At 40.1% G+C, this 25,872-nt stretch overlaps 1 protein-coding gene across 4 annotated transcripts in view; it reads right to left on the reverse strand.

Moving 5' to 3' along the window:
* Positions 1-25,872, reverse strand: part of NFIA (nuclear factor I A) — a gene marked incomplete at its 3' end in the record, with an annotated part of 387,320 nt that overhangs the window by 117,560 nt on the left and 243,888 nt on the right. For all 4 annotated transcript variants that reach the window (XM_082651779.1, XM_082651780.1, XM_082651778.1 and 1 more), the window contains exons 5-6: positions 12,035-12,152; positions 5,644-5,771 (exon numbers count right to left, since the gene is read on the reverse strand). In XM_082651779.1, the coding sequence (XP_082507905.1) occupies positions 5,644-5,771; positions 12,035-12,152 (246 nt within the window). The remainder of the gene's footprint in view (positions 1-5,643; positions 5,772-12,034; positions 12,153-25,872) is intronic.

A 25,872-nucleotide genomic window follows, 5' to 3' on the forward strand; every position in this document is an offset into this window, starting at 1 on the left:
CTAGGACTTCCAAAACTACGTTGAATAATAGTGGCAAGAGTGGACATCTTGTCTTGTCCCTGATCTTAGAGGAAATGCTTTCAGTTTTTCACCACTGAGAATGACGTTTGCTGTGGGTTTCTCATATATGGCCTTCACTATGTTGAGGTAGGTTCCCACTATGCCCAATTTCTGGAGAGTTTTTTATCATAAATGGGTGTTGAATTCTGTCAAAAGCTTTTTCTGCATCTATTGAGATGATCATATTGTTTTTATTCTTCAATTTGTTAATATGGTGTGTCACATTGATTGATTTGCATATACTGAAGAATCCTTGCATCCCTGGAATAAACCCCACTTGATCATGGTGTATGATCCTTTTAATGTGCTGTTGGATTCTGTTTGCTAGTGTTTGGCTGAGGATTTTTGTATCTATATTCATCAGTGATATTGGTCTGTAGTTTTCTTTTTTTGTAGTATCTTTGTCTGGTTTTGGTATCAGGGTGATGGTGGTCTCATGGAATGAGTTTGGGAGTTTTCTTTCCTCTGCAATTTTTTGGAAGAGTTTGAGAAGGATGGGTGTTAGCTCTTCTCTAAATGTTTGATAGAATTCACCTGTTAAGCCATCTGGTCTGGTCCTGGACTTTTGTTTGTTGGAAGATTTTTAATCACAGTTTCAATTTCATTACTTACGATTGGTCTGTTCATATTTTCTGTTTCTTCCTGTTTCAGTCTTGGAAGGTTATAACTTTCTAAGAATTTGTCCATTTCTTCCAGGTTGTCCATTTTATTGGCATAGAGTTGTTTGTAGTAGTCTCTTAGGATGCTTTATATTTCTGCGGTGTCTGTTGCAACTTCTCCTTCTTCATTTCATATTTATTGATGAGTCCTCTCCCTCTTTTTCTTGATGAGTCTGGCTAATGGTTTATCAATTTTGTTTATCTTCTCAAAGAATCAGCTTTTAGTTTTATTGATCTTTGCTATTGTTTTTTTTGTTTCTATTTCATTTATTTCTGCTCTGATCTTTATGATTTCTTTCCTTCTGCTAACTTTGGGTTTTGTTTGTTCTTCTTTCTCTAGTTCCTTTAGGTGTAAGGTTAGATTGTTTATTTGAGATTTTTCTTGTTTCTTGAGGTAGGCTTGTATTTATATAAACTTCCTTCTTAGAACTGCTTCTGCTGCATCCCATAGGTTTTGGATCGTTGTGTTTTTGTTGTCATTTGTCTCTAGGTATTTTTTGATTTCCTCTTTGATTTCTTCAGTGATCTCTCGGTTATTTAGTAACATAGTGTTTAGCCTCCATGTGTTTGTGTTTTTTACATTTTTCCCCTGTAATTTATTTTTAATCTCATAGCATTGTGGTCAGGAAAGATTCTTGATATGATTTCAATTTCCTTAAATTTACTGAGGCTTGATTTGTGACCCAAGATGTGATCTATCCTGGAGAATGTTCCATGAGCACTTGAGAAAAATGTGTATTCTGTTGTTTTTGGATTGAATATCCTATAAATATCAATTAAGTCCACCTTGTTTAATGTATCATTTAAAGCTTGTGTTTGCTTATTAATTTTCTGTTTGGATGATCTGTCCATTGGCGTAAGTGAGGTGTTAAAGTCCCCCACTATTATTGTGCTACTGTCGATTTCCTCCGTTATAGCTGTTAGCATTTGCCTTATATATTGAGGTGCTCCTATGTTGGGTGCATATATATTTATAATTGTTATATCTTCTTCTTGGATTGATCCCTTGATCATTATGTAGCATCCTTTCTTGTCTCTTGTAACATTCTTTATTTTAAAATCTATTTTACCTGCTATGAGTATTGCTACTTCAGCTTCCTTTTGATTTCCATTTGCATGGAGTATCTTTATCCATCCCCTCACTTTCAGTCTGTATGTGTCCCTACGTCTGAAGTGGGTCTCTTTTAGACAGCATATATATGGGTCTTATTTTTGTATCCATTCAGTGAGCCTGTGTCTTTTTGTTGGATCATTTAATCCATTCACATTTAAGGTAAATATCAATATGTATGTTCCTATTACCATTTTCTTTTTTTTTTTTAATATTTATTTATTTATTTATTTAATTTATTTGGCTGAGCCAGGTCTTAGTTGCAGCTCCAGGGCTCCTTAGTTATGGCTCCAGGGCTCCTTAGTTGTACAATGGAAACTCTTAGTTGTGGCATGCATGTGGGATTTAGTTCCCTGACCAGGGATGGAATCTGGGCCCCCTGCATTGGGAGCGCAGTCTTATCCACTGCGCCACCAGGGAAATCCCTATTACCATTTTGTAAATTGTTTTGAATTTGTTTTTGTACGTCCTTTTCTTCTCTTGTGTTTTCCACTTAGAGAAGTTCCTTTAGCATTTGTTATATAGCTGGTTTGGTGGCACTGAATTCTCTTAGCTTTTGCTTGTCTGTAAAGCTTTTGATTTCTCTGTCAAATCTGAATGAGATCCTTGCCAGGTAGAGTAATCTTGGTTGTAGGTTCTTCTCTTTCATGACTTTAAATATATGGTGCCACTCCCTTCTGGCTTGCAGAGTTTCTGCTGAGAAATCAGCTGTTAACCTTATGGGAGTTCCCTTGTATGTTATTTGTCATTTTTTCCTTGTTGCTTTTAATAATTTTTCTTTGTCTTTAATTTTTGTCAATTTGATTACTACACATATCAGCATGTTTCTCCTTGGGTTTATCCTGCCTGGGACACTCTGCGCTTCCTGGACTTGGGTGGCTATTTCCTTTCCCATGTTTGGGAATTTTCAGTGATAATCTCTTCAAATATTTTCTCGGGTCCTTTCTCTCTCTCTTCTTTTGGGACCCCTATAATGCAAATGGTGTGTTTAATGTTTTCCCAGAGGTCTCTTAGGCTGTGTTCACTTCTTTTCACTCTTTTTTCTTTATTCTGTTCTGCAGCAGTGAATTCCACCATTCTGTCTTTCAGGTCACTTATCCTTTCTTCTGTCTCAGTTATTCTGCTATTGATTCCTTCTAGTGTATTTTTCATTTCAGTTTATTGTATTGTTCATCTCTGTTTGTTTGTTCTTTAATTATTCTAGGTGTTTGTTCCTTAATTCTTCTAGGTCTTGGTTAAACATTTCTTGCATCTTCTCGATCTTTGCCTCCATTCTTTTTCCAAGGTCCTGGATCATCTTCACTATCATTATTCTGAATTCTTTTTCTGGAAGGTTGCCTATCTCCACTTCATTTAATTGTTTTTCTGGAGTTTATCTCGTTCTCTAGTACATAGCCCTCTCCCTTTTCATTTTGTCTGTCTTTCTGTGAGTGTGGTTTTTGTTCCACAGGCTGCAGGACTGTAGTTCTTCTTGCTTCTGCTGTCTGCCCTCTGATGGATGAGGCTAGCTAAGAGGCAAGTGCAAGCTTCCTGATGGGAGGGGCTGGTGGTGGATAGAGCTGGGTGCTGCTCTGGTGGGCAGAGCTCAGTAAAACTTTAATCCATTTGACTGTTGATGGGTGAAGCTGGGTTCCCTCCCTGTTGGTTGTTTGGTCTGAAGCAACCCAACACTGGAGCCTACCTGGGCTCTTTGGTGGGGCTAATGACAGACTCTGGGAGGGCTCACACCAAGTAGTACTTCCCAGAACTTCTGCTGCCAGTGTCCTTGTCCCCACGTTGAGCCACAGCCAGCCCCCGCCTCTGCAGGAGACCCTCCAACACTAGCAGGTAGGTCTGGTTCAGTCTCCTATGGGGTCACTGCTCCTTCCCCCTGGGTCCTGATGTACACACTACTTTGTGTGTACCCTCCAAGAGTGGAGTCTCTGTTCCCTCCAGTCCTGTCAAAGTCCTGCAGTCAAATCCCGCTAGTCTTCAAAGTCTGATTCTCTGGGAATTCCTTCTCCCATTGCCGGACCCCCAGGTTGGGAAGCCTTACGTGGGGCTCAGAACCTTCACTCCGGTGGGTGGACTTCTGTGGCATAACTGTTCTCCAGTTTGTGAGTCACCCACCCAGAGGTTATGGGATTTGATTTTATTGTGATTGCGCCCCTCCGACCATCTCATTGCAGCTTCTCCTTTGTCTTTGGGTGTGGGGTATCTTCTTTGGTGAGTTCCAGTGTCTTCCTGTTCATGACTGTTCAGCAGTTAGTTGTGAATCTGGTGCTCTCACAAGAGGGACTGAGCGCACGTTCTTCTACTCCGCCATCTTGAACCAATCTCCCCTAAAGATCTTCTTATGTGTCTCTTCCACACCCCCACTGTGAATTCCTTGAAAGCAGGAGCCATAGCCTTCCCATTCATCCTTGAGTTCCCAGAACCAGGCATAGTTCCTCATCATGAGAAAATTTCCCAGTGAAGGTGTGAGTGAATGAATGAATGAGTTGGGTGAAAAGATTAGGTAGAAGTAAGGCAAAGTGAAATTTCTGCATTTTAGTAAAGTGAACAAGATAAAGGAATCAGACAGTGGGGCCTGAGGTTTTGTTTTGTTTTTAATTATCATATAGCAAAACTGCCTGGGGGTTCAGGAGTGGAAGGCATACTTTTCTATGAATGTTAACACATGTATAGATTCCTGTCCATCACCACCACAAACAGGATACAGAAGAGTTCCATCATCCCCCAAATCTCCCTTGTGCTATTTCCTTTTTAGTCACACCCTCTGAGGATTCTCTTTTGATATGTTAGAGAGGAGAGAAAAAAGTTAAGATTTGAAGATGAAGGGGTTCAGAGATTTTCTTGGCGCTTGTCTGTTTTTGCAGGGAATTACTCTGAGGCACGGGTTGGGGAAATTTTTTCAAACTTACTGTACGAGGTGTGATTCACAGACAGGTTATGTATATTACCTCATTTAATTCTCAAGAGCACTGACATAGCTATTATTATTGACAGATTATAAAAATGTGGACAATTAGTTTCAGAGAGGTTAGGTAATTTGCCCATAATCACACAGCCAGCAGGAGCTGAAGTCAGGATTACACTCTGCCTGTCTTTTTCCAAAGCCCACTCTATTCTCTACAGCATTTGACTTTGCATATCGAGGAAGCCACTGGAGAAGATTTTCCCTTGCCCATGTGGAGGTTAGACACTGAGAAAAGTTTCAAAAAGCTTCTGCTATCAGAATTAGTCACATTACTCAAGACTCCAGAGCCAAGACTGAACTACCCCAGGAGGTTAAACTAGCAGTCATCATTTGCTTAGTCCATGAAAGAGGGGCATAAAGATAGCTGTTCCTTTTAAATAGAAAAAGAATCATGATGAAATCCAGTAACAGGAAAACATATTTAAAAGTCTCCTTATTTTATAAAGATCCAAGTACAAGATATCACACAGGGAACCCATCCTACCTTTCTAATGTTATCAACGTAGTTGAAAAAGTTGATAGATTTTTATTTTGATTATTAAAAGATAAAACCAGACCCAAAAGGCAATTAGCATAAAATGAAAGCGAAGGCAAATGGAACGCTGGATTGCAGTGTAGGTGAAAAGATGTAAGAGTAGAAAACCCTACACACCATTCTCAGTCTCTCTTCTCAGTTAAATGGCATCCTTGCGCTACCACCCTTTCATAAAAGCAGCAGTCAGGTACAAACACGTGTTCACGTGGAAAAAGTCCACTGCTCTGAGCTTGCTGTGTTCCCTTTATGCCTGGCGTGGACTCCCACGCATCCTGGACTTTACAGGGGCAGCTGCAAGCCCAATGCCCAGCCCGCTTACCTGGCTCCACTTCATGCCACCCGCTGGACTGACTTCCGCTCCCCGGGGAGCGCCCTTGGCCTGTGTAAAATGGCTCTTCACCAGGACTGTCCATTTCATCCTCCACAGACTTGAGGCGCTTTGTGGAGCTGAAATAACAAACGGGTACATGTTTAAAAGTCATTCAAAGCACCTTTCTCCTGGACATGGCATTTCTGGTGGAAAGAAAGGCAAGGGAGGAAGCACTTGGGTAACTCAGTGTAGTTCATGGTCTCTCTTTAGGCTCTTGTTCAGTTCAGTGAGTCACTGGATGTGGAACAAAGTCTTGGGTCTTGGTTGTCCCAAGTGTCTGGGTTTGATTTTTATTGTCACTCAAGTTTCTGCTGCCCCCCACCTCTGGTTCCTTTTTCCTTTGAGGAACGGGTGGCTGGCTCCCGCTCCTGTCTCCACCTGGAAGAGTCAGTAGTAAGCTCACATTTGCATCTCCTAGAGCAGTGGCTGGGGCGTAGCCGTTAGCAATGTCCCTAGACATCAATTCAGTCCCTCCTGGTACCCCAGAAAGGAGAAAAATCAGGGTGCATGACCCTTGAAGAAAAGCTCGGATTGCTGTTTGTCTTTTTGCCATGTTTTCTCATCTTCCATTTAGATCTGTTCATTTAAAAAATACTTATTGCACAGTGACAGCAGTCCAGGTACTGATCTAGGCACTAGAGATAAAACAGTGAACAAACAAGATAAAAATAGAAGGAATGGGCTTCCCCGGTGGCACAGTGGTTGAGAGTCCGCCTGCCGATGCAAGGGGACACGGGTTCGTGCCCCGGTCCGGGAAGATCCCACATGCCACAGAGCAGCTGGGCCCGTGAGCCATGGCTGCTGAGCCTGCGCGTCCGGAGCCTGTGCTCTGCAACGGGAGAGGCCACAACAGTGAGAGGCCCGCGTACTGAGAAAAAAAGAAGGAAGGAGTACACTTCCTTGTGTGAATAAGGGACATGGAAAAAAGAGTGACCCAGTGACTTTTATGCACTTTCTCTACAACAAAATTACCAAAATGAAATTCTATGCCATCAGGGTGGGGATGTTTTAGTTTTGCATAGGTACGGTTGGGACATTTCCAGAATATTTTCTACCAGTTAAAGGGCTGAATTTTTTTTCCTCCCAATTTGAGACTTCAGGAGTTAAAAGGTAGTGAAATGCTACATGTTGCTAATGTTGTTCTCATTGTGTTAACTGATTATGACACTAACATACCAGAATTGGTAGATTTCATACCTGGTGCAAGTGCTTGTTGGGAAATCTCTTCCTCCTGTGTCAGGGTACAGAATTTTTAATATGTGTTCATTCATCAAACACTTATTGTGCACTTCCTGCATGCCAGGTGCTGTGCTAAATGCTGCTATATTGAAATAAATCAGACATAACCCCTGTCTCCATGGGGTTTAGAATCTCATGGATGAAGACTGAGAGGTAAACAAAATTGTGCAAAGAGAAATACAGGTATGATGATGGAACCACACAGAGGTTATAGTGGGTTCTTTGAAGGAGTTAGGAAAAGTGATACACAGGGAACGTCAGGAAAGGCTTCCCATAGGAGATGGTTCCTGAACTGTCTGTAAGAGAGTGTCAGGAGATGGGGCAGAAAGAAGGACAGGGCAGAGACAGGCTGTTATTCAGCTGATGCATCCCTCAGGCAGCCATTCTGGATTTTAAAATACTGAAATACTTCTTTCCCAGTTGGCAAAGTGCCATTGTCCCATGCCCAATACATTTCCCCCAACCTTGTCATCCCATCTTTGCGCCAGAACGGACTCATGATCCCAAACCTAAAGGGTTAAGGTTTGGCATATCGGGGGGCATTCCAGGACTTCACACTGTGGCAGGGCAGGTCTGTCCTAACTGGTATGCTTGAGTCACACAGGTTATCTGCTAATTTGAACATGACTCCAGGAGGGAGGTGCATATCAGGCACTAACATCACCATGAGCAGAGTGTGACACATGCAGAGAATTGGCAGGTGTTTGCTATGGCTGAAGTAGTAGGAAGGGCAGAGCAAAAGAAGGGGATAGGGGTGATAGAAGATATTGTATGTCTGGACTTTATCCTATAAGCAATGGAGACTCCCTGAAAAAGTCTAAACAGGGAGTGACATCAGAGTCATCTGTTAGAAAGGTCACTCTGGTAGTTGCACAGATGATGGCTTCTGAAAAGCAAAGGGAAAAGAAGGGGATGGAACCTTCCCCAGGGAGAGAGTTAAGAGGCTACTGCAGCAACCTGAGTAAAAAAATGCAGAGGACCCAGTTCAAGGTACGAATTTCTAGTTATTAAATTTGGCATTCCAGGATTCTTAGTCTTTAAAAGTTCTATTTTCATTAAAGCCAGACCACAGGAAAGCAACGTATCTGTAGCATGCTAGCTTAGTACCCAAAGGAAAAACCTTTAGTAGCTTATTTAATGTTCTTTGCTTGGCTTTCCTTGAAGTTCAATGAAAAAGAGCCACTCAAAGAACTTTTCTGTATTTTATGTAAAACTGCATCTAACAGAGTCCTTTAGAAAAGGATATACACACAAAAATTCCTCCTAATGCATAAAACCAGAAAAAATATGGTCTCTAAATGAATTTCTACTGTTTCCTTTTATTAGAAAATGCACGTTATATAACCTAGCATTTCCCCTTCTTGCCTTGGCAACCAGGAATTTCGGGGCTAAACGTAAGGCATAATTCTGGGTTCACGTTCCTGATATAATAATCTCTCCTGTCTTTCCATATGGTTTCTGTCCTCTCTATATTTAATACTATCTGCGGTGTTTTTAAATTGAAAACCGCTTGAAATAATTTTGGAAGTTGGAAGAATACAAATTGGAAACAAAATAAATATTTTCCTTATGTTCCTTGGCAAATAAAAGGTAAGACATGCATAGTCTGATAAAACTGTGAGATCTGTGGGGAAGGAGACTGTCAGGTTTTTTGTTTTGCTTTTTTTAATCTCTAGTGCCTATCACAGTATCTCTGACTAATAACAGATGCTCAAAAACTGCTGGACTGGGCTACAGATTTATTTATTTATTTATTTATTTATTTATTTATTTATTTATTTATTTATTTATTTATTGGCTACAGATTTAGAAACAGTCATATGAGGACTTGTGACAAGGATTCGCCCAAGTGTCATGACTCAGTGAGATCCCACCCAAAAGGCCAACTTCACTGCCCGTCATTCTCCCACTATTAAGACTCTTCTGAGTTTCTAAAGCTTTTGGTTTCCTTGGTGTCCTCTACTAAGACGCAAATACTCATGCAGTTAATAAATCCTAAAGGTGAACGAATCTGTAGATATTAGCTGACCCCTTAGTTTGAAAGCAAGGACTGTCAAGGGTTGATACAGGATAAATGTTTGGAAGTGGAGACACAGGTTGGAGCAGAGAACAGGGTGCAGGAGGGAAGGAAATTAGAAGTGCCAGGAGGGACGAGTGGAGGGCTTCCAAGACAAAGGTTACTGACTTCACAAACTTGGCAGTTGATTTATCTTGATGAAGTTCTTTGGGATTAAAAAAAGTATACACTATCCCAATTTTTACAGTACCCTTCTATGATTTTGCAGATGTTTACTATGAAGGGTTACAGAACCTACAGTTAATGCTTATCAGCCTTCTTTATTTTTTTAAATTTAGAAATGAATCCATCATTCATTTTGGTTTCTTGCTCTTGACTTTCTAACACACTGATTCTACTCTCCCAGAAACATCTGAGGAACCCTGGAAAGGACCAGTAAGATCTCTATGTAAGAGGGAGGCTAAATACTCTTCCAAGCAGTGTCTCTTGTGTGTGGAATTTGTTTTGTTCCTATCAATTCTACCTAGAAATTAAGGTAAGACTACTATCTTCATTTCAAATATTTGCTTAGTTCCTACTACATACAGAGCCTAGAAGCTTTACCCTGTCCCCACAAAACAGCAAAACACATCTTTCCTGAGCGTTCCTAGTGCCCTGAACTGACAATCTCCATTCATTTGTCGGTCTCTACCTCGAGATGGCAAAGCTCCTGTACTTGACTTTATATCCACAGTGCCTAGGACAATATCCTTGGGACCTAATAAATGTTTATTGCTGATTTAGAAGACTTAGACACTGTTCTCTGAGGGATTTACAGTCCAGATGGGGAAGCAGGACCTGTACATACCTCAAAGATGATAATAATAATTCAAAATAGTAAATGCTAAGTGTCCAGGAAAAGCAGAGATGCTGGATATTCCTTTCTGGGGGCTTCCCATTCTATTGTTCCTTACTAAAAGAGAGAGCCTCATTCCTAAGAGGATTCAGTGTGAAAAGAGCATGGTTTTAAACTTCCAACAGACCTGAGTTTGAATGTAGACTCTGCCATTTACTTGGTCTGTCACCTTGGGCAAGTTACTTAACTTCTCTGAGCTCTACGCTGACCCACTGTCAAATGGCAACACTGTCTATATTGTAAAATTACTGTGAAGATTAACTCATATCAGGGATGTAAAGCACCTAATACAGTGCCTGCCACAGAGCAGGTGACCAATTAATAGTGGCACAGCATGAACAAATATTGATTGGTTGATGAACTTTTCTATATGTAAATCTGGGGCATTCTTCTGGGCACATTTTCTCACCTGTACACAGATAATTCTGCTGAGTCTATATAGTTAAAGAATAATTTTAAAAGAATCATCTTAGGAGAGCCTAATGTGAGCAAAACAAACATATTACCAAGTTATTAACTACTGATGCTGTTTATAATTAGCACCTTATCAGGGTTAGTTATTTGCAGATTATAGGAACAACACTAGCCTTTTAAACAACATTAATAACCAGGTTTCCACACAGAGAATCACAGCAAAAGGCAACAAAACAGCTGGAGAAGTTGAAGGGTATTTGGGATGTCCATGGTACATACGCAGCACACATATGAAAAACAAATAGCCCATCAACTTTTAAATTAATCACTGACCACAAGTATTTGCAAAGCTCTTTCATGTTCACTGAGTGCAGTTACACCCAATGTCTCTTCCATCAGCAAACATTCAAAATCCTCAAAATGTATTAACATCCAAATGTGTTCACAATCATGTGTTCACAATCTCATTCTTTTATTATAAGTGTTTTTTTCGGATTGGAGACTTTTTTTTCCTGAGGGGCTGATACCCCAGTGAACTGAGGGGGACATTTAAACAGCAAGAAAGATGATGGTAGAATCTGGTGGTTATATTTAAGGAATAACTGTTTCTTTAACTGTCTTCAAGGTATTGGTAATGACTAAGCTGATTTTTTTTTTAAGTAATGATTAAATATATGTTTAAAATATGGTTAAAAGTCAAGGTAAGAATGAATCTCTACCATGGAAAATTTCTATCATCTGGCCATTGTTTTAGATCCTAAAACTCTGGTACTTGCTTTAGGAGGACTATACCTTTGTCAAACGTTTTCCTGCAAAGTACACAAACATTAAAGATTGTTCTGCACCATTCTTTTCTTTGTTGTCACAGTCCAGTGCTAAAGCCAATTTGTAAAAGAATACTGTGGGTTTAAATGCCTAATCCCTTTCCCTCTGGTACAGGTTATCTAGAGACAACAGGATCTTGCAAAATGCTTCATTTTGATTTTGGCTTTGTGACCTCAAGGGAATCAAGAACCCCAGAATTGTTATCTGGTTATGTTCTTTTAGCTTTGCTCTTTTAAAGGTCTCCCAGTGTTAACAGTGTTTATGATCTGGCCTCACACTGCTGGGGGACTGCATTTGCTTTTACATCCTCACACCAGGATACCAAGTAGGTTGCATCTCACAGAGCAACTCCAGTAGACTGGATTTTGAGACCTGTCGGGGCTCAGTAGGAAAAGAGCTGGGACTGAGCTGTAATGTCTGTTGTGGGCATGGAGACTGGGACTGATGTCACCAGTGTCAGCTTTCTGCCAAACAAGCCCAAACACACCCCCTTTTCCCTAGTCAAGGCTTGTCCTTAATTTCCTGAGAACCTGCTATGTTCATCATCCATCCTTCCTCCATGCCTTTGCTCGTGTCTCCACCCCACCCAGAACACCATTCCTTTACTTTCCATCTCACCAACCCCGACCAGTGCTTACAGTTTATAGCTGAGCACAAGTCACTCTTTTTGGATAAAGCTGTCTTTAACTATTTTCAGCCTATGCCACACAATTTTTCACTGACTTGTGTGTGTGTGTGTGTGTGTGTGTGGTCTGTGTATGTATACACATATATGCATGCTCCACATGCATTTGCTTTCTCTCCCCAGTGAGACTGAAAATCCACTGGGGCTGAACGCATTTCTAGTATCTTCTACTAGACACACTGCTAAGTGTGTAGCAGGCCCAGAATTAAAATCAAGGTATGTAACTATGAAGTATGACCACTTTATGAGCCATCAATCAAATTACCTGGTAGAGGATGTGCTGGGTAACGACCTCCTCATTGCTCCCGGACTCATGCTGTAGTATGAAGAACTTTCTAAATCTGAGAGAGAAAAATTTGGGCCAGTTCCTGCAGCTATTGGTGCTAGAATTAAAAAAAAAAAAAAGGAAAGAAATATCAGGTAAGTTCTGTAAATAAAAGACCAATGAGAGCATATTTCAGTGTCGCATTTAACACATTTTATTTTTGAATTTATACGGTAAGGTCATCAAAAATAATCAGTAATGAACTCGGACCTTAAAAGAATATTGACAATAAAAATCATCTACATCGGAAGGGCATATTTATTTTTACTTTTTTTATAACATACCTTTTCATCTTTTCTCTTTTTGTAATGGTAAATTGTCACCAAGGTTGCAACATTCCTAGATGCTTTTAACAAAAATACCTCCACGTTTTGGTCTGAAACTTTTCTTAAATGACCAGACAAAATACTCCCTGGGCTTTTCTAACTTTGTCTGATCCTGAGAGCTTCCACTCACCTGTATTTTGGAATTAGTTCTGAACTGCAAATTCATCTTTCTAGGCTACTCATTCCCAATTTCTTGCCCTGAGGAACGTGTGATTTCTCCTTACTCCAAATCACCTCAGCACCCTGCATACATCTTTACTTTACTATTTGTCCCACCTTCTAATGTAAGGCAGGGTCCTCAAACTATGGTCCCTGAGCCATAATTTTTGTAGATAAAGTTGTACTGGAATAGCCACACCCCTTCATTTACATACTGTCTCTGCTTCCACACTACAACAGCAGAGACAAGTAGCTGTGACAGAGACCATATGGTTCACACAGCAGAAAATATTTATATAGAAGAATTTGCCGACCTCTGATTTAAGGGACTGTTAAAAATAACTTTGACAACACATGATTTTCAGAGCTGACCCTTGTGGGAGATGTGATTCTCTGTACTTTTTTATGTCTTGGATATCCTGTTTACAGGAGTAGCCTAATAAATATTTTCAAATGAATAAATAACATCTATCAATCTTGGAAAACAATTCTGTGTAAAATCAGTGATGTAACTATATAAGTGCAAATAATCTGTTCTTTTGAAAGATTACACAAGGTGGGAGCAATAGATGCATATATTTCTGTATTGAGGAATTAGTTTGAGAGTTTTAAGCCCATAGAAGTGGATATATAAATAAATTAAATAGAGGCTCATATCCATAAGAAGAAAGGATAATTAGGAAAATCATGAACCAGGGACTTTCATTCTTTCAGCAAATGATTACTGGGAGTCTGCTATTGCTAAGAATTGTGCTGCGTAAGGAAGGCACTTAAATGAATGACATGGTCCCTACCCTGAAACAGCCCTAGGGAGTGAGGCTGACAGATTAATTTCAATACAGTCTGATAAGTCCTTTGCTAGAGTTATTCCTCAATTGATATGCCTGCACAAAGTAGGTATGTAACCCAGCTGAGGGATAAGAGGTTCAAGGGAGTAAAAGGGCCTCAGTAAATGTGATGCCTGTTAAATGTTATGGAAGAATGTTAAAAGGACAAGTAGGATTTACCCAACTGAGAGGAATGGAGGCATTCTAGGCAGAGGGAACAGCATTTATAAAGGTAAGAGAACAGGGCTTCCCTGGTGGCGCAGTGGTTGAGACACGGGTTCAGGGGACACGGCTTCGTGCCCCAGTCTGGGAAGATCCCACATGCCGCGGAGCGGCTTGGCCCGTGAGCCATGGCCGCTGAGCCTGCGCCTCCGGAGCCTGTGCTCCGCAACGGGAGAGGCCACAACAGTGAGAGGCCCGCGTACCGAAGAAAAAAAAAAAAAGGTAAGAGTACATAAAATGTGATTGGATTTCTGATAACTTGATATGATGTAGTATATAATACATGGGGAAAAGAGGGGAGATTTAAGGTCAGGTCATGAAGGGTAGGTAGGTTTCTTTAAGGAACATGAATTTGAGTTCAGTCGATTCCCAACTTTATAAGCTATTAAAGGACTTATCACACTCCACTATCATTGGGGACTTTTGGGTTTATATTGCTAGTATCTAATACAATCCCTGACACCAGGAGGCAGTCAGTAAGCATTGGTCAAATGGAATCGATTGTTAGTCAAAGGAGAACCAACAAAGTATAGGAATGCTGTCATCAAATTTGCACTTATAAGCTAGACACACCACCTGTCAGGAGGGTAAGCTTGGAGTGGGTAGGTGTGGCAGTTAAAGAATATAATCAGTAAAACCGTGGAGGCCAGTGGAGTTCATTTAAATAAAAGAAGATGGGGGTGTGGTCTAAATTCAAGGGATAGAAAGGAGCCTGGTGACCGCTGTTTAGGAGTTAGAATTGAGAATATGTACTGACTTCTTGAGTGTGGTAATAATGGAAAAGGAGGAGTATGGGATAATTCCCAGGACGGCTGCTTGGGAAACTGGGTGAATTGTGAAGCCATAATAAAACTATGGAATCAAGAAAAGGCATGAGAGGACACAGCAATTTCTAAAATAAACATTTAGTTGTTTGATTAATAGCAATGGCTAAACCTTAATCGCAACTATTGTTATATAGAAATAGTCACTGCTAAGAAATAGAAGGCTCTGAAATTCACATATACTTTCTGAAATTCAGACACATTTCTCAATGACAGGCTCTATGGAGGAAGGCCTTTACTTCAAAAACAAATGGTTAGGCTTGACAATAAGTGTAAAGGGAGTTCTAATTAATAATTTTGCTAGTCGTTCCCAAATTTGCTTTTTATATTAAATTTATTTACATAATCTCCCCTTTGATTTCATAATATTTTATGTCTGAAATAGGCCATGGGGTGTGGAGGGGATTGCTCTAATATCGGCATGGACCACCCATTACCCCTTTTAGCAACATGGCATATAATAGGTGCTTAATGTTTGTGCCATCATGGAGCTTAGAGATTGGCATCTCTCGTTAACTAAAAAAGAGGATAAAGCTAATCAGTATCATGGGTCTGGATTTAGATTTTCTTCACAAGTTTCAAGATGGGGTTGAGGCTTCCGCCGGATGGAGCGCCGTGGAAACTGCATGACCCCACTCCCTCCCTCTTGGAAGGAAAAACAGAGCAAGATGTGAGTGAGATGGACTTGACTCCACTGAGAGAAGTCTGAGGTCTTCCACCTATTGATGAACATCCAGCTGCTCTTCCATTTAACACTTTATCATGTTCTACCCTGGAAAATATCTTTTACCTTGCTTATATTTTTACAATGTCAAGGGAGCCAGAACAGGTGAAGGAAGAAAAATACATGCGTGCATGTGGTGTGTCTACTTCTCAGAGAGAATAAAAAAATAATTAAGCCCACAGAAATGTTCCTTAACTTGCCTGTATATTTACTTCCTGTGATCCATTTAGTACACTGCAGCTATAATCTAAAAAAGAGCATCCAAATTCTGCCTTCTTGAAAAGAGTCTTGTAAGGAAACATCACCCGGTGCTGTCTGTATGTATGTTTGGCATGAATGTCAGCTTATTGGCGTGGATTCTGATTCAGTGATACTGTGACAGCCAAAGAGAAAGCCTTATATCTGAGTGTAGAGGTCAAAGTATCCTTGCAATGGGTTGGGTATTCTCAGTGCCTCTAATCTGAAGAACAGGAATAGCCTTGACAAGTAACTAAGAACTCAAAAGGTGTACTTTCAGCAGGCTTTTCTGAGTACCTAGGGGGCCATGTTTTGAGAAGTACTTTATTATCTAACTTAAGCCTCAGAACAATCTTTTCAGGAAAGGTACATTTTCTAGCAGGGGAGAACTAAGCCCTGGAGTGAGGTTAAATCACTTGTCCTGGATCAGAGAAAGGCAAGAAAGAGAGAGAGCCAGGATTAAAATTCAAGGATGTCTGACCTCAAAACCTGTGCTTTTCCTGCTGCAGCACCCTGACTTTCATGTACAATATTGGCCTTAAACTTGAGATGCTAAAAGGGTATGTAGTATCTCTGTCCCCACAGGGTTTACAACCTAGCAGAATAATAAAATAATACCTGAATATCTAATGCAAGGCCGAATGTGTTAAATCTCATAGGGAAAATGAAAAGAATGTGTTAGGAAAGTTCAAAGGAGTAATAGATCCCACTGGCTTGTGGGATCAGAAAAAGGGTTATACTCCAGGAAGGGTGGGTGCTTAAGCTGAGCCTTCAAGGATGGTTGGGATGTAAAGAGGCCCAGAAGGAGATAGGAGAGGGTTTCTAATCAAAAGAGTACATACATTAAGTTTGGAGGTAGGAGGTAAGTGAGTGATCTGTGGAAACCATGACATTTTCTGAGTAGCGGGGTGATAAAATAATTGTTGAATCTGACGAATGTTAATGTAATGACAGCATACAGAATGCGCATAAGGGGACCAAGACTCCGGATGTGGGGAAGTCAGTTGGTAGGTTGATTCTGGAGTCCTGGTGAAAGGGAATGGAGACCTAAACTACACTGTCAAGGAAGAAAATAGAATTTTCACAATTGGTATCTGTCACCTCTTTCTGGATAGTAAACAGGTATAAAAGACATGTTTCTAATTATACACTATGGAAGGGCATAAACGAGCAAATGATTATACTATTCTAATAAATATAAAATATCAAAAAGATGTATATAACAAAATGTGCTTCTTAGCTAATGATGGTATTACATCCTTTTTGCAAATTAGGGAAATAAGTTGTCGAGAGAGGGTTAAATGATTTGTCAGGTGTCTGTCCAGGATGTCATGCTGGGCTTCTGAAGCTAATGACTAACTTCCTGCTGGTGTGGTGCAGAGATTTATAGCCACTGCCAGTCAAACGTGGGGATGTCAAGGAAGGACTGGACCAACAACAACATTTCCTGTCTGCTCTGTATATTGTGAAGCCTGATTTTGCTCCATGTGTACTTGACCATAGGCTTCATCATTCTTTAATTAACTCATACATAAGATTTTCTACCCAACTAGATTGAGTGCAATTTGAGCTCTGTAAAGATAGACATCCCAGGGCATAGAAAAAGTGCTGGTCAGGGCCTGGGAGAGATTGTTTAGAGTCCAGCTCTGCCAATAACCACCTGCAGAACTTGGTTAAGTCACTTAAACACTTTGGACCTCATAATTCTAATATTCATTATGATAAAAGTGAAAATTCACCACCACTACCACCAGCACCACCCATCACTGCTACAGCTATCACCATCACAACAACAAGGACTAACATTTACTAAGCATCACTTTGGGGCAGACACTGGGCTAAGAGTTTTCAGCACCTCATCCTATTTAATCCCTACAACACCACTAGGAAGGACTGAGGCACAAGGAGGTTTAGTAACTTTCCTAGGTCATGAAGTCAGAGGCCTTATACCAGATGGCCTTTAATCCTACAGATCCCACAGTCTCTTTTATGTTTCCAAACAGCTGATGATCAGTAAATATACTTTGAATTAAGAAGAGTAAATAACTACCCTCCCTCTCCATTTGTACCCCCTCTCCCAATCTTTAAGCAGTGCAAAATGACACTTAGAAATCTGTAAATACACATAAATAGTGAGAACTGGCTCTCCAAATCTCTTAAGCGGCACTGAGATTACTCCAGCCTGAAGTATTTGTGGACTTTGTTGCACCGAGGAGTTTTCCTCCAAAGGTTAAGGTTGGGCATAGAGTTGCTTGTAGTAATCTCTCATGATCTTATGTATTTCTGCAGTGTCAGTTGTTACTTCTCCTTTTTCATTTCTACTTCTATTGATTTGAGTCCTCTCCCTTTTTTTCTTGAGGCGTCTGGCTAATGGTTTATCAATTTTGTTTATCTTCTCAAAGAACCAGCTTTTAGTTTTATTGATCTTTGTTATCGTTTCCTTCATTTCTTTTTCATTTATTTCTGATCTGATCTTTATGATTTCTTTCCTTCTGCTAACTTTGGGGGTTTTTTGTTCTTCTTTCTCTAATTGCTTTAGGTGCAAGGTTAGGTTGTTTATTCGAAATGTTTCCTGTTTCTTAAGGTAGGATTGTATTGCTATAAACTTCCCTCTTAGAACTACTTTTGCTGCATCCCATAAGTTTTGGCTCATCGTGTCTCCATTGTCATTTGTTTCTAGGTATTTTTTGATTTCCTCTTTGATTTCTTCAGTGATCACTTCGTTATTAAGTAGTGTATTGTTTAGCCTCCATGTGTTTGTACTTTTTACAGATCTTTTCCTGTAATTGATATCTAGTCTCATAGCGCTGTGGTCAGAAAAGATACTTGATACAATTTCAATTTTCTTAAATTTACCAAGGCTTGACTTGCGACCCAAGATATGATCTATCCTGGAAAATGTTCCATGAGCACTTGAGAAAAATGTGTATTCTGTTGTTTTTGGATGGAATGTTCTATAAATATCAATTAAGTCCATCTTGTTTAATGTATCATTTAAAACTTGTGTTTCCTTATGTATGGACAACCTGGAAGAAATGGACAAATTCTTAGAAATGCACAACCTGCCATGACTGAATCAGGAAGAAGTAGAAAAAATGAACAGACCAATCACAAGCACTGAAATTGAAACTGTGATTAAAAATCTTCCAACAAACAAAAGCCCAGGATCAGATGGCTTCACAGGCGAATTCTATCATTTAGAGAAGAGCTAACACCTATCCTTCTCAAACTCTTCCAAAATATAGCAGATGCAGGAACACTCAAAAACTCATTCTATGACGCCGCCATCACCCTGATACCAAAACCACACAAAAATGTCACAAAGAAAGAAAACTACAGGCCAATATCACTGATGAACACAGATGCAAAAATCCTCAACAAAATACTAGCAAACAGAATCCAACAGCACATTAAAAGGATCATACACCATGATCAAGTGGGGTTTATTCCAGGAATGCAAGGATTCTTCAATATATGCAAGTCAATCAACGTGATACACCGTATTAACAAACTGAAGGAGAAAAACCATATGATCATCTCAATAGATGCAGAGAAAGCTTTCAACAAAATTCAACACCATTTATGATAAAAACCCTGCAGAAAGTAGGCATAGAGGGAACTTTCCTCAACATAATAAAGGCCACATATGACAAACCCACAGTGAACATCGTCCACAATGGTGAAAAACTGAAACCATTTCCACTAATATCAGGAAAAAGACAAGGTTGCCCACTCTCACCACTCTTATTCAACATAGTTTTGGAAGTTTTAGCCACAGCAATCAGAGAAGAAAAGGAAATAAAAGGAATCCAAATCGGAAAAGAAGAAGTAAAGCTGTCACTGTTTGCAGATGACATGATACTATACATAGAGAATCCTAAAGATGCTACCAGAAAACTACCAGAGCTAATCAATGAATTTGGTAAAGTAGCAGGATATAAAATTAATGCACAGAAATCTCTTGCATTCCTATACACTAATGATGAAAAATCTGAAAGTGAAATCAAGAAAATACTCCCATTTACCACTGCAACAAAAAGAATAAAATATCTAGGAATAAACCTACCTAAGGAGACAAAAGACCTGTATGCAGAAAACTATAAGACACTGATGAAAGAAATTAAAGATGATACCGACAGATGGAGACATATAGCATCTTCTTGGACTGGAGGAATCAACATTGTGAAAATGACTCTACTACCCAAAGCAATCTACAGATTCAATGCAATCCCTATCAAACTAGCACTGGCATTTTTCACAGAACTAGAACAAAAAATTGCACAATTTGTATTGAAACAAAAAAGACCTCGAACAGCTGGAACAATCTTGAGAAACAAACACGGACCTGGAGGAATCACGCTCCCAGACTTCAGACTATACTACAAAGCTACAGTAATCAAGACAGTATGGTACTGGCACAAAAACAGAAAGATCAATGGAACAGATAGAAAGCCCAGAAATAAACCCACGCACATATGGTCACCTTATCTTTGATAAAGGTGGCAGGAATGTACAGTGGAGAAAGGACAGCCTCTTCAATAAGTGGTGCTGGGTAAACTGGACAGGTACATGTAAAAGTATGAGATTAGAACACTCCCTAACACCATACACAAAAATAAGGTCAAAATGGATTAAAGACCTAAATGTAAGGCCAGAAACTATCATACTCTTAGAGGAAAACATAGGCGGAACACTTTATGACATAAATCACAGCAAGACCGTTTTTGACCCACCTCCTAGAGAAATGGAAATAAAAATAAACAAATGGGACCTAATAAAACTTCAAAGCTTTTGCATAGCAAAGGAAACCATAAACAAGACCAAAAGACAACCCTCAGAATGGGAGAAAATATTTGCAAATGAAGCAACTGACAAAGGATTAATCTCCAAAATTTACAAGCAGCTCATGCAGCTCAATAACAAAAAACCAAACAACCCAATCCAAAAATGGGCAGAAGACCTAAATAGACATTTCTCCAAAGAGGATATACAGATTGTCAACAAACACAGGAAAGAATGCTCAACATCATTAATCATTAGAGAAATGCAAATGAAAACTACAATGAGATATCATCTCACACCAGTCAGAATGGCCATCATCAAAAAATCTAGAAACAATAAATGCTGGAGAGGGTGTGGAGAAAAGGGAACACTCTTGCACTGCTGGTGGGAATGTGAATTGGTACAGCCACTATGGAGAACAGTATGGAGGTTCCTTAAAAAACTACAAATAGAACTACCATGTGACCCAGCAATCCCACTACTGGGCATATAGCCTGAGAAAACCATAATTCAAAAAGAGTCATGTACTAAATGTTCATTGCAGCTCTATTTACAATAGCCTGGAGATGGAAACAACCTAAGTGCCCATCATCGGATGAATGGATAAAGATGTGGCACATATATACAATGGAATATTACTCAGCCATAAAAAGAAATGAAATTGAGTTATTCGTAGTGAGGTGGATGGACTTACAGTCTGTCATACAGAGTGAAGTAAGTCAGAAAGAGAAAGACAAATACCATATGCTAACACATATATATGGAATTTAAGAAAAAAAATGTCATGAAGAACCTAGGGGTAAGATGGGAATAAAGACACAGATCTACTAGAGAATGGGCTTGAGGATATGGGGAGGGGGAAGGGTAAGCTGTGACAAAGTGAGAGAGTGGCATGGACATATATACACTACCAAACGTAAAATAGATAGTAGTGGGAAGCAGCCGCATAGCACAGGGAGATCAGCTTGGTGGTTTGTGACCACCTAGAGGGGTGGGATAGGGAGGGTGGAAGGGAGGGAGACGCAAGAGGGAAGGGATATGGGAACATATGTATATGTATAACTGATTCACTTTGTTATACAGCAGAAACTAACGCACCATTGTAAAGCAGTTATACTCCAATAAAGATGTTAAAAAAAATCAAAAAAACACAAAGGTTAACGTTGGGGAATTGTCTCTTAAGATGTTATTCCTAAGTCATTTATCCTCCTCCCCCCACCCTTCTTTCCTGTCATGAGTAGAACCTAGTCTTTGTGTCATTTCTTAATAAACTGTTTGCTATTAAGGAATCATTACAGTAATGTGGGCTATTGGAAGAAAGGGGTTACTTTAGTAGCCAACCCTCTTAATGACCTGCTCTTCTGTACACATTAGTAGTTGGATAAGGTTGTGGTTATTGAACTTCTGCCATCCACCAGAGACAATCTGCTCGGGCTTGCATTGCTGGAAAGAGAAGATGATGGGAAAAAAAAAAAACTCTATCCAAAATTTCAAGCTACTCTGCCTGGGAGACGACAGTGCACTGAGTTCACAACTTGTTCAATGGGAATCAGCGGGGAGCATTAACTGAATGACTAGTGTGGCCGGCCTATGGCTAATGGCACATCTTCTCTGAGAGGCTGCATTCAGTTGAATTCACCAAATATTTATGGAGCACCTTTAATATGTCAGGCTCTGCTCCAGATGCTTGAGATCCATCAGTGGACAAGATACATAAAAACCCTTGCCCTCGTGGGGTTTACATTTTAAAGATTAACAGTCATAGCTGGTCTTTCCTCAAATTTGCATGGCAACTAAAGAAGATGGAATATTGGCTAATAGGTATCCCCCCAAAAAGAGTATCAGGATTTAGTACTGGATTTCCAACTTGTAAAATAACTATTAAAAAAAAAAAGAGAGAGGTTTATTTCTCTCTGGATTACATACTCTAATGTACTGACTGAGACTTTGGGAACTTGTACTTTAAGACTGGGGGGGAAAACGTCCAACAACAGCACACAGTTCTACGGGCCCAGCACAATTTAGTGTTGTTTTGCATTCTAGCGGCACAGATCTTGTTAAGAAAGTCCATGTCACTGGCACAAAAGGAGTGAACATGGGAAAATACTTGTTCTTCTTTCTATCAAAGGCACAGTTGTAAACGCACAATGCTATGAAAACTCAAGCAAATCTGGAATCATCGTTAAAGGGAATTAACTTGGAAAGTAATTTGTGGCAAGAAAATTCAACTCCTTTGTTATCTTCCTTTTACTGTAATATGCTTCCTGAACACTGCTTATGAGAGAGGGCTCTTAGAAAGAAAAAAGTAAGTATAGTAAAATTAACTCATTTTATCAATTTGTGCTCTCGGCCAGAGTTTCCTGACTGTGGCTTCGAAGGGCTGTAAAACTGATGAATTTGCATGGAAAAAGAAACCAGTGTAAGTAATTTGTATAAGAGGGAACACGGACATAGACTGCTATAATTCAGACACCCTGCAGATAGCAGACTGCTGCAGTGTGAGCAGTTATGGGTTAGAAAAATGACCACACGGCAGTCAGTCTGACTTGAATGCAAATCAATCATAAAGGTACTTTCTCTGCAGCTTCTACGCCACGGTCTTCAGCAACTCCTTTGCCAAGCAGATTTCTAGTCTGTAAACCGTGTGCTGATCTCCTTTCCCCACTCTTCCATTCTGAAAGCTCTGACCCAATGCAGGCTTGGAGTATGTTTTTCCAGAATGGAACATAAAAGAAAGGCACTGAACCAAAGCAAGGGTTTCCCTCTAGGTGAAAATGAACTTCCCTGCTATTATAAGATTGAAGCAATGTTTCATTATGAAATGTGGCATTAGGTGCCAAAAGCAGCGAACACAGAGCACTGTTTCCACACATTCACGTTTTGAGGACACAGGGTAAGGATTATGTAAATTTGTGGTGGCAAAGAAGGTAAATAGAGGAATTTTTATTTCTAAAACAATAATTTCCTTTTACGAAAATGGGAACCATTCACTGATACCCTCTTCCTCCCCACTATGAGCCATGAAGATGGTTTATCTTTGATAGATAATTACTGTGAGTTCAATTTGTAAATAAAGCGTATTCAGGCACTTTATCGCCATAAAGTCCAGTCCTGGATCTCAGTAAACTTACATATCTACTCTACAAAGGAAAGAACTGTCTCCTACTTATTTCGGTATTCTCAGCACACAGTGAAGGATGCTTCATATACTCACATGCAACAAATGTTTACTGAGTTGAACTAAAATTATATGAGCTTGTTAATGAAAGATGGTGAAGAACTAGTACTTACCGAGTATTTATTAAGAGGCAGGCAATGGGATAGGTGTTTTACCTGAATTATCTCATTTCATCCTTGCATGGGGACATGGAATATGCACTTGTCTTCTTCTCACTTAGAAGTGAAAAGGGAGCTATGAGGTTAAGTAACGTGATCAAGATCACACGGCTAAACATGTGACAGAGCAGGGATTTGAACCCAGATATCTCTAGATACCTGCCCAAAGAAACAGAGGGGAAACCCACATTTCTTGTCTCCTTGTCCTTCCTTCACCATTGGTTACCGGGGAGATGAATTCAGTAAGATTTAAATAGAGAAATATTTATCACCTACCACTTAACTGGCAAAACAAATATCTCCTCTTCCTCCTTCCTTCTTTGTTTTTACAGGTCTTTAGAGTGGCAGGCAGTGCTTCACTGGGTGAAGGGCCTGACACCTGGTCCTGCAGAGCAACCCACAGCGGGGTGAGCGATGCTGACAGATCTCTTGCATTAGTGGCTTCTGCCTTTGGGACTGAAATTGATTTTCTGCATTTTAGAGTATCATCTCTTCTTAGCTTTTTGGTTGAGGTCAAATGTGGTACCCGCTTAGTATATGATACAGCTTCAGCCATGGGATTAAGTCTTCTCTGACAGGGAATAGATATGATAGCCTAAGAGGTCTTTTCACCACAATGATCTATAAACCAAGGATGGGCTTCTAAACATAAGCCCCTTAACCAAGAGTGCACTGGGACTATCTGACCATTAGCAATTAGGAAACCAAACTATGTCAACAGAGTCCCATCTCAACAACCTACAAATCCAGCTGTCTGCAATACTTCTCAATATTTTCACCAAGAACTGTTTAATTTTTTCTCTCCTCCATCTCTTGAAAAATTCTGGGTGCTAATATGTCCTCACACCAGTCACATACTGGATTAACTCAGTTTCCAGTATTTGACCTAGTATGTGGCTTTTCTGAGTGTGAACCCCCTCAATCTCATCCTAGACATGCCTATAGGGTCATCAGCAACAGTCTTTGTAATCATTAAGAGTTATAGTGAGGGGCTTCCCTGGTGGCGCAGTGGTTGCGAGTCTGCCTGCCGATGCAGGGAACACGGGTTCGTGCCCTGGTCCGGGAAGATCCCACATGCCGCAGAGCGGCTGGGCCCATGAGCCATGGCCGCTGAGCCTGCGCGTCCGGAGCCTGTGCTCCGCAACGGGAGAGGTCGCAGCAGTGAGGGGCCCGCGTACCGCAAAAAAAAAAAAAAAAAAGAGTTATAGTGAGGACAATATATTCCAGCCAAAATCTCAATAATATTTGCAGTCTTCTTGTGTCAGGCTTTTGGAAAGCCCCCAAATGCCTTTTAGTTCCCCAATGTTACCTACTGGATATGAATATCTGCTCTTTAACAACTGAGGCTTATGAGTGCATAAATGAAGATTTACTAAAAACCAACTGGCAGTAATGACCTCCAGCATACTGGAATTTTTACATCCATAATGTAAGAGAAAGCAAAATTTTCAAATACTATAGAACCAAATACTTCGAAAAACTCTGATAAAAATAACCATGGTGTGGCTGGCCACTTAAAAAGTTGTCAACGTGTCAATGTTAGACCGAGAATTTTTAAACATCTTGTTATCCATTCTATACCCTGGAAGAGAAATTCCAAGAATAATGCAGAAACATAGGCTTTGGCTGAAAACGTGTGGAATAAGAAGTTTCTGGCTTCCTAAAGCAGATGAATTAGATCTAGTATTGGCATGCTCTTTTTATATTGGAATTACTAACTCTGAAAGGGTCACTAGAATGGTCCTTGCAATAAATTGATTTTTAGAACATGAATTCTAAAATCAGTCCTTCTTAATTTATACACACACACACACACACTCAGCACATATAGACACACACACACATTTTTTTTTTTTTTTTTTTTTGCGGTACGCGGGCCTCTCACTGTTGTGGCCTCTTCCGTTGCAGAGCACAGGTTCCGGATGCGCACGCTCAGCGGCCATGGCTGACGGGCCTAGCCGCTCCGCAGCATGTGGGATCTTCCCAGACCGGGGCACGAACCCGTGTCCCCTGCATTGGCAGGCGGACTCCCAACCACTGCGCCACCAGGGAAGCCCCCCACACACATTTTTAATAAATTTGCTGATAGTGTGGTCAACTCAAGGATCTGCTGAGTGAAAGATCGAGGACAGAGGCTTTGTTCAATAATAATCATAGTAGTTACCATTGTTGAGCATCTACTATGTGCTAGACTCTTGACATTTTCTCACTTCATCCTTGAAACACTCCTGAAAGGTGTTTTTTTTTTTCTTTTTTTAAACATCTTTATTGGAGTATAGTTGCTCTACAATGGTGTGTTAGTTTCTGCTTTATAACAGAGTGAATCAGCCATACATATACA

The sequence above is a fragment of the Grampus griseus genome (genome assembly GCF_964374135.1).
Source record: "Grampus griseus genome assembly, chromosome: 1".
Taxonomy (NCBI): Eukaryota; Metazoa; Chordata; class Mammalia; order Artiodactyla; family Delphinidae; genus Grampus; species Grampus griseus.